This window comes from Pyrus communis, chromosome 11 (genome assembly GCF_041283825.1).
Source record: "Pyrus communis isolate YQ-2024b chromosome 11, ASM4128382v1, whole genome shotgun sequence".
Taxonomy (NCBI): Eukaryota; Viridiplantae; Streptophyta; class Magnoliopsida; order Rosales; family Rosaceae; genus Pyrus; species Pyrus communis.
In genome coordinates, this window is record NC_142575.1 from 31,379,061 (window position 1) to 31,393,201 (window position 14,141).

The 14,141-nt window shown below is 37.1% G+C and overlaps 1 protein-coding gene across 1 annotated transcript; it reads right to left on the minus strand.

Annotated features, from left to right (window-relative positions):
* Nucleotides 1-10,780: 10,780 nt before the first annotated feature.
* LOC148693283 (putative glutathione peroxidase 5) lies at nt 10,781-13,548 on the minus strand. The gene is made up of 6 exons (XM_088680667.1): nt 13,171-13,548; nt 12,972-13,048; nt 12,815-12,876; nt 12,100-12,218; nt 11,135-11,302; nt 10,781-11,020 (listed from the first exon to the last, which is right to left on the minus strand). The coding sequence occupies exons 1-6, from the start codon at nt 13,222-13,224 to the stop codon at nt 10,988-10,990; spliced, it is 513 nt and encodes a 170-aa protein (XP_088536793.1). The 5' UTR covers nt 13,225-13,548; the 3' UTR covers nt 10,781-10,987.
* Nucleotides 13,549-14,141: the final 593 nt, after the last annotated feature.

A 14,141-nucleotide genomic window follows, 5' to 3' on the forward strand; every position in this document is an offset into this window, starting at 1 on the left:
AATGTCTCCCCATTAAATATTTAAATTTATTAATATACAAATTTTAATTTATTTTTTGACAAAAAAAAAAAGAAGAGTTTTTTAATTTATTAATTTTATTTAAGATTCTTCAAACTTGAAAGACTCAATTAATGTACCTAAATGTTGGTACCGAAATGTATTATGTTGAACTAATGTATTCAAATGTTAGTACCGAAATGTATGTACCGAAATGTATTATATTAAATTAATGTACCTAAATGTGTGTACCAAAATTTATGCTCTGAAATGTATTATATTGAATTAATGTACCTAAATATTTGTATCAAAATGCATGTACCGAAATGTGTGTACCTAAATGTATGCACCGAAATGTATTATGATGAATTTGATTTACCTAAATGAAGAAGACAAAGTACATCAAAATATATTGTATAACAAAAATTAGTTTATCTAAATGTTTACAACAAAATATATTACGATAAATGAAATGAAAATTATAATTATAATGAAATAAAATTAATACATTAAAAATTAGGAAGAAAAAGAGAAATAATTAAAAATCAAAATATAATTAATAAATGAGGTTATTAATGTATAAAGGGACTAAAATTAGATTTTGATCTTGCTCATGGTTTTAATTTAAAGATCATTTTTATCAAGGATTAAAATGAAGTTTTCTATAAAGAGGGGACTTTTCTTTTTCCGTTATGATTCACACACTCAACAAACACTTGTGTGCACCAAAATAGAAAGAAGACAAAAGCTCGATCACACAAACTGACTCCAGAATTAATACAAGTAAATCAACAACCCCCTAATCTATAGATTTACAGTTCATTCCCGATCCTCCTACCAACAAAACTCCAATCGAACAATAAGTACTTAACAGTATGGAGGGTGAGAATCGAACGTTAAGTATCTTCTATTTCAACACTTCCAAGTTGCCAACCCAACCCACCATAACTAAGCTTTCTAACCCAAAACCACCTCTATATCATTGTGAATATGATAAAAGAATCTGCATGCACTAAACCATATGACATTCTTCAAGTTCAGACTGGCCAGTAACTACATTTTGCAACCACTACCAAGAGTCCACGTCTCGGATAAGGACAAGTACAATGGGGCCAGCCACACCCTCCCACGGCTAAAATATCATGTGCAACATGTCGTGTTATGTTCGACTCCAAATTGTGTTGGTCAAACTGACTTGCCATCCACTTTATCTTTAGCAAAAACCAAATACAATCACATGTAAACATAATCTTCAATGACTTCATCTCGTGAAACAAGTTTTTAACTTTTTACGAATATCGTTTCTCACATATTATTTTTAGAGGCTAACATGATAACGGATGCACGTTAGTATTAGATTTGACAAATAAATCGTGTTTGTTTGTGTTATTTTCATGTCATATTTGTTGTCTTAATAGATTATGTCATGCTAAATCTGTTGTCTTAAGAGGTTCTTAACAGATGGCCGGATAACGACCCGACTCGTTAGAGTCATGTCGTTTCGTGTCAGGTAAATTAGTTAAAGAAATTGCCGTTTATAATGTCTAGACCTTGCAAATAGGTCACGTTCATGTCGTTTACATGTCATACCCGTTGGTCAAAGGGTATTTCAATAGGTAACCCGATAACGATCCGATTCGTTAACATGTTCTTAACGGGTGACCCGATAACGATCTGATTTGCTAACGCGTTTTGAACAGGTGACCTGATAATAATCCGAATAGTTAACAGGTTCATCCAAAACCTATTATTTCTGCGTCGTTTCGTGTTAGGTTAACAGGCCGTGCAAGAAATTGGTAAGCATAATCAATATCGTAATAATTATTTATAGTTTTCATAAAAGTTTAAGTTTATCATAAAATCCATGTATTATGATTACACGTACATTAAGATCCTTAAATCTTAAAAGATTGTCGGTGTAATAACAATAGTTGTATTTGTTTTTTTTTTAATTCTAGTTTTGTCACAAGATACATGTACTATATGCTTGTTAAGATTCGTAAACCTTAGGAATTCAAAAAGATTATCTTCAATGACTTGAAGCAGAAATTGAAGCCCTACATGTATGGACTTTAAGGCGACAGTGAGGACGATCATTCGCCTTCAACAACAACGACCTTACAAAACCTGCACTCCGCGTGCGAATGTGAACCCTACGAATGGACAACTTGGGGGGCACCCCTTTAAGATAGTGGCTTTGGCGCACCACACGTTGGTCTGAGAGAGATACCTAATTGTCTCAGGGGACACTTCTGCAGTGCGAGCTGGCAAATCTACTGCCATAAAGCACTTGCAACCTTATCTCTCAATGGATGAAAACATTCAAGAGATAATTATTGATACTTGGCAAAATTCCACATCAGATAGCATGTTTTACTTAATTGAAACGGAAAAAATCATGAGTCAAGAAAGCGACAGAAGGGATCGTTGTGGGATCAATTAAGGAGGTTAACTGATTTGATTCCTGATTTTTTTAAGTATTAGATTAAAACGAATTTTAATGTAGGACTCAAAGTCGTTTTTTGATTTAAATGATTAGTAAATAGAAGGGGAGTCGCGAATTAAAAGAGTCATGATACTTAAGTTTTCGTAAACCCTAGTCAAGAATCGATTGATTCTAGTACCCATCGCAAACACGTCATACAGAGAGGTTGAGGGGCTCTTTTATGTCACTAAGATATATGATCGGATAATATACCACCCAACTACATTTGGACTGATTCTTACATGACACAGGCAGTATATCAATGCACGAGTGCTAATATGTACACGTGTATATTAGCACTTGCACTCAGATACCGCCGGGTGACACCCAAGTCCTTCTTCCATAATATGGTAATTAGGAGACGCTCGGATGAAGGGGGCCTCAGAACCATTGTACAAAAACCAATGAGAATGTTTTTGCTTCCACAGAGTCTTAATAAAAATCCAACTTGTCGGATGAAGAAACGAAGGAAGAGCGCAAGTACATTATCAGCATTGGATATTTTCCGACCAAACAAACCAGATTCACACTTCCATTCTGCACACTTGATGGAACAACTATTATTTTTCATCTGGATACTGAGAGCGAGCCTTGGAGCAACGGAAATGTTGCTCCTTTGTAACGAAAATGTCACAGATTCGAGTTGTGATAACAACCTCTTTGCAAAGTAAGGGTAAGGTTGTGTATAACCTCTCAGAAATAATGGGTTTTGTGGGTCAATTTTCTTGTTTCATTGTATTACATTGGCTCCGTAAGCGTAAGGAGCTCTTTATATTACAAACTATACAACTAATATCTAATACCATTAACTACATGTTCCCACATCACTTGACAACGTTTAATGTGAGGAGTAATTAACATTGACAATTGCCATGTCCATGTTGACAGACAATATCTTTTGTTGACAATAGCAGCTCTAGCAACTCTTGTTGACACTTTCCCTCAAGTTGGTGCATAGATGTCGTGAATGCCCAACTTGCTTAGTGAGCTGTGAAATATTGTACTTGTGACTGCTTTGGTGGGTATGTCTGCTAATTGATCTTCAGATTTTACGAATGGAATTTCAATGAGTCTTGCCTCAAGTTTTTATTTAATAAAATGTCTATCCACCTCTGATAGGAGCATATTTATGCGACTTTGTTAGCCTATTTCCTTGCATTTACTTAGCTAGTTTCTATTTATTATAGTGATTTAAGCTATTTTCATGTGTTTGTAGGTTCAATTGGCTAAAGTGGCAAGAAAAAGCAATTTGGAGCATTTTAGAGCAGTTTTGGGCTTGGAATGGATAACACATGCATGGAGCAAGATGGATGGACGAAATTGAAGTTCAAGAAGGGCTAAGAATATGCTAAAGAGATGGAAGAATTAATTCAAGACAAAGAAGATATGAAGCTCAGCAAGAAAGAAGGAAACATAAGTCAAATTACCTTATTTTGTCTTAGCTCAATCCTAATCTTTCACTACTTAAGTTCCAGCTGCAAGGAGGATCCCTAATTATATTAGGACATTTAAATAAATGATTCTAGCAGGCCTAATCCAATTCCTAAAGGGAGCCGCACCATTTCCTTCTAGAAAACCCATTCCCTTACCGTGCAAGGCATTTCTTTTTCCCTCTAGGTCCTGCCGCATATCCATTTCCCTTTTCCCCTTGGATTCTGACATTTATTTACCCTTTTTCCTTGAGGATTTGGAGTGCAAATCTTTCCCAAAATTAATTAATTAATGCTGTAGACATCGAAATTTCAGTAAAACAAATGTTCACCAATGCATTAAAGTTTTGACGTGTCAAGGCATACATGGCATACGCCACGTGTTGTACAAATTGTACACATGGCGTGTGACTCAACAAAATAGGAAGAAATACCCTTGAAGGATTAAACAAGTTTTTCTTCTCATTTTGGGCAATGACAAGGCAAGTACATTTCAATCCATTGAGGATCAAAACAAGTTTTTCTTCTCATGTTGGGCAATGACAAGGCAAGCACACTTCAATCCATTACGGATCAAAGCAAGTTTTTCTCATTTGGGCAATGACAAAGCATACACATTTCAAGTTTAAAATGGTGTTAAGTGGGAAATTAGGCCATAAGTTAGACCACTTCAAGTTTAAAATGGTATTAAGTGGGAAATTAGGCCATAAGTTACACCACTTCAATTTCAATATTGCATTAAGTGGGAAAATTAGGCAATGGTGCTTGGAAAGGAAAAAAATATTTTGTGGTGGTGATTCATTCTCAAAGCCTATAAATAGGCTTCTCCATCAAGGTATCAAGCATCAAGGAATTCACAAATACATTTCTCTACTCCCAAATTGGAAAAGAACTCCCCAAATCCTTGAAGCTTTGAAACTCTAAAGCTTTCAAGCAAATCCCGAAGGATCAAGAAAGCTCTCTTCGTTCTTCGTTAAATCCTCTTTCAAGATCAAGCCCCGACGGCCCTTGAAGAAAGTGTTCATCCGTTCATCCTAAGCTCAAGCCCCAACGGCCCTTTGGATCAACAACCTCAACAAATCCACACATCCAATCGTTCTTCAAGATTAAGCCCAAAAAGCCCTTGAAGATCCGCTCATCCATCAACCTTCAAGATCAAGTCCAAAAGCCCTTGAAGAAATCCACACAACCATTATTCAAGATCAAGCCCCGACGGCCCTTGAAGAAAGTGTTCATCCGTTCATCAACTGTTCATCCTTAGATCAAGCCCCGACGGCCCTTTGGATCAACAACTCATCCACAAACTTACACCCTACGAAGATAGAATCAGAGGACCAAATTTGAGAGAGATCGTAACCCCAAAATCATAAACACAAAAATATTATTTTTGTACACGTTATTCTGGTTTCTTGTTTCAAAGAAACTTTCGTGTTCACAAATGCCTTGCCTTTTCGCTTTATTTTTATATGTTTCTGCCGCACAAAAGACTCATTCATTCATCCATTCAGCCATCCTTCACCACAATTTACACCAATCATCCACAATAACCTAATTTCATACAAAAACACCTTGTGCCGCAACCTTGCAAGGAGAAAAGGAGAGGAGATCCTTGGAGCCTTGCCTGCCATTCAAGTTTGGATTGTTGGAACGTTTCTCGGTGTATTCAATCTTTTGTTTTCAATGTTTAACTTTAATTATCTTTGTTTGATTGCGAACATGAGGAGCTAAACTCGTTTTGGCTAGAGGAGAATTCAAAGCCATGAGCATATATGTGATATGAATTGATTTCATCCAATTATTGTTTCGTAAAACATGAATGTGATTTGCTTAACTGCTTGATTGATAACTTATTCTTGCATGTTGATTGAGGGTGCACACTTAATTTGCATGCATGAATTTGATGCTAAAATATAAGGGATTTTCACCTAATCGTTATGAACTTATATTTGCAAGTAGTGGAGATTGCTAGTCACGATCGTGTTAAGTAAATCCATGGCAGGAGTATCATGCTTTTCATAGTTACGAATGCTTTGTCAATGCTGATGATTTCCATAGAACTTAATGATCTTTGATATGTATCTCTATCATGTTGTTCATATAGAGAACTTGATAAGAATAATTTGATTGTGTTGCTGAGTCCAATTCAATGAAATTAGGGAAATCTAAGAGTTAATTAGTGTTGTTCACGATTAATTTGGGGCATTGTCATTCATGCTTATTGGAATAATAATTGGAAATCGATTTGTATGCATATTTGTCATGTGTGGAGAAGAACCCTCTAGTTAGCCTATCACCCATTAAAACACCCAATTTCGTCCAAAGTTGTTTAGAGTCTTTGAATCTGTCTGTTTTAAGCTTTAAATTCGTCAAAACCAATCCCCCCTTTAATATTTCGTGTTTACTTAGTTAGAACTTATTTAAATTTGTTTCCCTTAGTGTTTTGAGTCAAAGTCATATCAAAATTCATCCAAAATCACCCTTAGTTTATGTTTTGAGTCAATTTGCTTGTTTTGTGCTGTTTTGAGTCATTCTAGTTTTCTGTTTTGAGTCATTAGAGTCTAGTTTTTTTGTTTTTGGTTCGATCATGTTGAACCGGATTGTGAGCAATGTCCATCAGAGCCTTGTTGTCACAATGTAGACGCATAGCATGCTTGGGTCTAAATCCCAAATCTCTTAGTAAATTCCTCACCCAAAGCAGTTCACATACTCCATGTGCCATGCTCTGGTATTTTGCTTCAGCACTTGATCTAGCAACGACCTTTTGTTTCTTACTATGCTAAGAGACTAGATTTCCTTCAACAATAACAATATCCTGATGTTGATCGTCTGTTAGTTACATCACCAGCCAGTAGCATCAGTGTAGCCTTTAACGTTTAGATGATCATGTTTTGAAAATATTAATCCTTTCCTAGGAGTTGACTTTAAATGTCTCAAGATACGGTTTACAGCATCCATGTGTGTTTTGCTTGGTGCATGCATAAACTAGCTCACTATGCTAATTGCATATGCTATATTTGGTCTAGTATGTGCAAGATATATTAGTTTACCAACAAGTCGCTAATATCTCTCTTTGTTGGTAGGTATCGGATTAGGATATTCACCAAGGTTGTGATTCAACTCAATTGGGGTATCTATTGGTTTGCATGATAACATCCCGGTTTCCATCAAAATATCAAGAACATATTTCCGTTGTGATAGAAATATTCCTTGTTGTGAGCGAGCCACCTCAATGCCCAAGAAATACTTTAAGGCACCGAGATCTTTCATCTCAAATTCACTTGCTATATACTTTTGTAGTGCTGTCTTCTCTTTTGGATCATTTCCTATAACCACCATGTCATCCAAGAGCAGTGATTTTACCTTTTTTATGCTTTAAGAAAAGAGTATGATCTGAGTTGCTTTGCTTGTATCAGAAAATTTTCATCGATTTGGTAAATCTCCCAAACCAAGCTCTCGGTGATTGCTTTAAACCATACAACGACTTTTTTAGTTTACAAACGTTGTTGGTCTGATTGGGATCCAGCTTGCGTCCTGGGGGAAATCCCATGTAAACTTCTTCTTCTAAATCTCCATGCAGGAAAACATTTTTGACATCTAACTGTTGCAAAGGTCAGTCAAGGTTTGCTCCTAGGGATAAGAGTACACAAATAATGCTGATCTTAGCTACATGGGCAAAAGTCTCTCCGTTGTCAATGTCGTATGTTTGCGTGTAGCCTTTTGCTACTAATCTTGCTTTGTATCGCTCAATAGTGCCATCTGCATTGAATTTTACAGTGTATATCCACCTGCAACCAATTGCTATCTTCCCATTAGGTAGGTTAGTTAACTCCCAACTAGAATTTTTCTAGAGTGCCTCCATTTCTTCATTCATTGCACGAGTCCACCTAGGATCATTCATAGCACCTCTACACTAAAATGAATAGATACAATGGATAATTGATTTACAAATGCCTCACATGATGTAGATAGCTTATGGAAGGACACATGGTTAACAGTTGGGTATATAACCTTGGCTCTAGGATCAGGATCATATAACTGTTTAGGAATCCCTCAAGATTTTCAAGGGGGAAGTTGATATTTAGTGGACTTAATTTGACATGACTTGGGTATGATCTCATTAGAAATAGAATTAGATTGATCAATTACCTGTTGATTGTGTTCAGGGGCTGATTAATCGTGTGGTATTGTCGAAAAAGGCAATTGCAAGCATTCTTGACTTAATGTTGCTGGATGTACTTCTGTGTCTATTGTTGGAGTCGATGATTCTATTTCTGCTTGCATCGTTTTATTACAGTCGTCTGCTGACTTATCAACATTTTTCTCAGTTTCTGAAATTTCTACAACAATTTAATGTTGCTAATGTCTTGGGTATCCTCTTCAAACATAATATTCTCCCCTGAAGGGAATACTCAGTGTCTCCCATTGAAAAATATGTTTCTCCCTCTTGAAACTGGACATCCGTAGTGACATACAAAGTTTGGGTAGAAGGATGAAAACATTTGTGTCCCTTTTTTGTATCAGAATAACCCAAGAATACACAATGGAGGGCACATGGATCAAACTTCCCTCGTTGATGTGGATAAACCTGTACATAAGCCACACACCCGAAGACACGTGGTTCTAAGGTTGGGATAGATGGAGTGGTGAGAAGGTGGTTAAGTGGTTGGAATGGTGTTTGATATTGGAGAGTGCTGGATGGTGTCCGATTTATGAGATATGTTGCCCTAAAACTTATGATGCATGTTGGCACCATATAAAGATGCACGAACCACTTCTAAGAGATGTCGATTCTTCCTTTCTGCTACACCGTTTTATTAAGGTGTATAGGCACATATGGTTTGATGAACAATACCATGCTCTTGCAAATAGTTATGTAAAGCATGATTGACATATTCTCCTCCACTATCAGACCTGAGTGTCTGAATTTTCTTGTCAAACTAAGTTGCAACATATTGATGAAAAATATTGAACTTGGTAGGAACTTCACTCTTGTGCTTCATGGGAAACACCCAGGTCATTCTAGTACAATCATCTATAAATGTCACAAACCATCTAAAGCAAGAAGTGGTAGGAATTCTAGCAGGACCCCAAACATCAAAATGAACAACCATGAATGGCACAAAACTTTTATTTAATCTTAATGGATAAGAAACACGATGACTTTTGGCCAAAATGAAAATTTCACAATGAAAATCGGATTCTTGGAAAAAAAGTTCAGGAAATAAAAGTTTAAGATAACCAAATGAGGGTTGTCCTAATCGTCTGTGCCATAACCAAATCTTCTTCATTCGGGTTGATTCGTGTCTGCTTACATGATGCACTTGACTCAATCTATTGTTGCATTCTTCTATTAAGTCCAAATAATATAGTTTGCCCCTTCTAGTACCACAACCAATCACGGCCCTGGTGAGCAGATCCTGGAAAAGACAATATAGTGGCCAAAAAGAAACAGAGCAATTAAGGGAGTCAATAATTTGAGAAACAGATAAAAGATCGTAATCTAGGGATGGTACAACCAAGACATGATCAAGATTGAGTGAGGAAGTTAGTGAAAGAGAGCCCTCTTCGGTAACCGGGGAGATTGAACCATTGGCACTGGTAATAAATGTCCGGTTAGCATCATACGTCATGTGATCTGTGGCACCTATATCAATAATCCGCGATCTATTACAAGTATTAGCGGATGTAGAATTAGATATACCTGAGGTGTTCAAGGCTTTTGGGACATGGTCAGATGAGCTAACATCTTGAGAAGACTCAAAGGTGGTGAATGATGCTCTGCTGGATTCCTTCTTTCATCCTTTGTGAACCCATGCTTCTGGATAGCCAATAATCTCGTAACAGCCTTGAATAGTATGATTTTTCAATCCGCATTTGCTGCATGGTCTATTACGAAATCGATTAGCTGTTGAGGAGCTTGTGTTTTGAAGTCGAGGTCCTTGTGGAGATCGAGAATTTGTGGTAAAGAGCACAGTAGCTTCAGGAATGGTGGCACTTTCTGACATGGTTCCTTGTCGGTTGCTTTCAGGTTTGACATGAGAGTAGGCTCCTTCAAGACCAGGTTTGGGCTCCATCCTCAAAATCTCACCACGAATTTGATCAAACTTGCTGTCTAATCCTGACTCGAAGTCACTCGATTTCTTGTTGCCTTGATGATATATCATCTGGGTCCTTCATGCTAGTGGGACTAAATTGATCAAGTTTTTGAAAAATCTCAGTGAGATTGCTGTAATAGTTAGCAATAGGAGCTCCATTTTGCTTCATGGTGAATGACCTTTTATGGCATCCCATACCTGCATGGCGGTGTCGTAACGGATGAAGCGCTTCATCTGATTGGGCGTCATAGCATCAAATAACTAATACCATCTCAGAAATCATGGGTTTGTGGGTCAATTTTCTTGTTTCATTGTATTACATTGGCTCCGTAAGGAGCTCTTTATATTACAAACCATACAACTAATATCTAATACCATTAGAGTGCATTTTTGCTCACCATCATTTAGTGTGGTGTATGCTCACCACCCCATTTATCACCATTAGATGATTTGAATTTTGAGATTTGTGCTTGTCCACTACACGAATCTCGAAATTCAAACTCATCTAACGGTGATAAATGAGGTGGTGAGCATACACCACACTAAATGGTGGTGAGCAAAAATGCTCCCAATACCATTAACTACATGCTCCCACCTCACTTGACAACATTTAATGTGAGGAGTAATTAACATAGACAATAGCAGCTCTAGCAGCTCTTGTTGACATAACCCTCATAAAACACAGAGCCATGTTGGCTTGGTGTCGCCCTTTATAGTTTTGGATACTACCGATTCCATATCCTCTCTACATAAATGTGAATTATACGAAAGAATAAACAGAAACGTGACTCCATTAAATCACCGATAAGTACTAAAAGAGAAGGGTTCCCATCGAAAACAAAAAACGGAGAATGGTTACACAGACGGGAATGGGGAGAACTAGCCAAGACACCGGGAGGAAAGATAACGAACAGAGAAGAGAGACACTAAGAACTGCTATGCTCTTTCACCATTGTCTGAAGATGAACTGCCTGATAACATCATGCCTCCCCTAGCGCTTTCTTGATATCGGCCTGTGCCAAAGATAAGTTTTAAGTCATGATCGGAGTAATGCTTCTCCGTGAATACACAGAGAGAGAGAGAGAGAGAGAGAGAGAGAGAGAGAGAGAGAGAGAGAGAGAGAGTACCTCAATGCTCAAGGGGGAGGTGGTTGGGGCGTACCGTTCAATTACATGTCCATCCTTGTCAACTAAGAACTTGCTGAAGTTCCACTTTATGCTATTCCCCAGAAATCCAGATTTACTTGCTTTGAGGAATTTGTACACAGGTTCTGTATCCGGCCCATTGACACGTACCTACATACAGAAAGGAGTACGGAATTTCTCTTAAAATAAGATACACTGCTCGGTGCTCAGACAGCAATCAACTGGATTAACACTCGTTATGGAGATAGCATGAAGATAAGATAAGAGTATCTTAAACTGATGTGAGACATCAACAGTCAATTAGCTTGTCTGATTTCATGGTTTGTTTCCTGTCAAGGGTTGTACTTTACTTTTGCACTCAGCTTGAAGCGCATCATCTTAGGAATCGAGAAGTGAAAAGTTTCCGAGTTCCACAGAAAAAGAAAATTGTTTCAGAGGTCGTGAGCTTGAAGGGTGGCAAGGTTTGTTGTTTGTTTTTGTTTTCTGAAACATGCTTTAGTGGGGAAGGAACCCCATAATCTCATGAGCAGAGGGTAGCATTAGGTTTAGCCAGCCCCTGCATCCCGGCCTACGACTTATGTGAAAGGGCCAAATTTACTTGGGATTTCCTTTTCTCAGAAATCAAAACAAACGAGGATTGGTATCCAGCAAGAGTAAGAGAATTCTATATCAGTATCAAGTTGTTGATCATGCCTTCCTCGAAAAGCTGTTTGAGAGAAAACGTTGTCTAACAGCTCGGGATAAATAGGCAGAAGGTAGCACTGAGCAGTATTTTTCTGTCCAGAATTTCAACATGGAAGAGCGATTAATGCCAAAATCCATGAGCCACTAATAATATCACATCAGTGGTCGTCTTTTTCAACGCTCAGAACAGTACAAGCACCTTATACGATTAAGATAATCTGATTGATTGGCAGATAGTAATGGGGTAAAAGTTACTCAGTTACCTTCTTGAATATTGGATATTCAGCCTTGTATCTTGTACATGCAAATTGTTCAGCATCCTGACTTGTCCCGGGCTCTTGCTTTAGAAACTGATTGCACGGAAATGCCAAGATCTCAAAACCTGCAATCACTCATGTCCAAACCAAATCAAAGACAAAACTAAACAAATATTCGCTCGATGTCTCAACGAGCAGATGGCATCACCTGAACTTAGAAGTACAAGGGTAGAATGGCGAGGGATAAATCACATGAACAATTTCAATACACGGATTTCTACAATAACTTGGAAACCAGCAACACAAACAAAATATAACATTTGGATTACAAAACAGAAATAAAACCCAGAACCTCATTCAAAAATTACAGCTACGTCCCAGAAACTCAATTCTAAAATGATACAACAACAAGAACAAAGCTTATCCCACTAAGTGGGGCCGGCTGTATGAATCCTAGAACGCCACTGCACTCGGTTTTGCACTCAATTCTAAAATGACAATCCCAACAATTTCGATAAACGGATTTCACACCAGAAGTTGGAAATTAGCAATGAAATCATAACATTTGGTTTATGGAAAATGAAAACAAAACACAGAGTTTCTAAATGGGATAATATCATTTACTATTTAACCATAACTCAAACTCAATTCTGAATAACAGGTTCATACATATGGAGCTGCAGCAGTGAAAAAAAGTAATTAAATAGGAAAAAAAATTAACCTTTCTCTTTGTATTTGCTGTAAATCTCAGTCAACTGGGTATAATTAGTATCAGTAAACCCACTGAAGAACAAAAATACAAGAATTAATCAATAGAAATTAAACCAAATTTAAAAATATAATAAAAAAGTACAGGAAAAAAGTGGAAGAAGAAGAACCATTTGGAAGCAACGTTGACGACGAGGACGACCTTCCCCTTGTAAACGCTGAGGTCCACCTCCTTCCCTCTGCTATCCTGCCACCACCACCCAAAGAAAATTCAGAAAGAACACAAAAAACCAAACTTTATCAAGATTTTCTGAACCAAATAATATACTTGGAGAAGAAAAGCCATCATCTTTGAGATGGGTTTTCTACCTTCACTGTGAATTCATGGATGGACTGCTCAGAGACAGATTGGAAGCCACCCATTTTCTCTGTTTCTCTCTCTAGACTCCCTGTTTATCTCTCCAGCTGACTTTACAAGGAAAAACAGTAAACTGAGAAACTGTGGGAGGAAGGAGGAGGAGGAAAGGGTTGGACAGTTGGTCGTCAATCAATCTCATGGCAGACAAGAGTTTCAAAAGTTTCTAAATTTAGAGGCAATTGGGTTTAAATTTTCAGTTTCCAGTTTTTTGTTGAGTGATGAATCATTGAGGCGTCTATTTGCTGGCCCAGCCAGTAATGTGCTGTCTTTCTACAATTCCAGTTCTAACCGGTTTCTCTTCTCCACGGGTCAACTCCTACTCATGTCATTATTTAAAAGCATTTACAGCTCGTTTTAACTGTATTTTTGTAAGAATTGTCTTGACTGGTAATATTTTTCAAGTTCTTTGATTAGGAAAATTGATTTTTTTTTTTTTAAATGTTGAATTTTATTAAAAATTGGGCAACTAATCAAAACTAAATATAGATTATATGTGAATCAAATATCAATTATAACGACACATGGTCAAATATCAACGACATACTAAAAATCAATAATTTTAACAATTGAGATTTAAAAAATGATTTGATAAAAATATTCGGAAAATATTTTTATTAGTAACAAGCATTTTTAAAATTTATTTTGTCAAACGCATTCAGAAACGTTAACCCTTCCCCAAGAAATCACAAACCCTTATTTTGAAACCAGTTTGGTATCTTATATTTGCATATCTACCCAACAAAGAACTAGTCTTTTTCTTCTTTTTTAAAAGACAACAGGGCATGAGACCTAAAAAGAAAAACAGCTCACGTACGTTGGTGAGGGTCACGCTTTGAACAAAGTAATTGAGAATTAAAGCCGCATTCACTTGCATGATTGAGATTCTCAACAACTTCCCCCATCAATCACACCAAAAATTATT

Coding starts and splice junctions, on each gene's coding strand:
- LOC148693283 (XM_088680667.1), bottom strand. CDS start 13,224: ATGGGTGGCTTCCAATCTGTCTCTGAGCAGTCCATCCATGAATTCACA. Junction 12,877..12,971: donor GTCAACGTTGCTTCCAAATG/GTTCTTCTTCTT, acceptor TTTGTTCTTCAG/TGGGTTTACTGATACTAATT. Junction 12,219..12,814: donor CAGCAAATACAAAGAGAAAG/GTTAATTTTTTT, acceptor GAGTGATTGCAG/GTTTTGAGATCTTGGCATTT.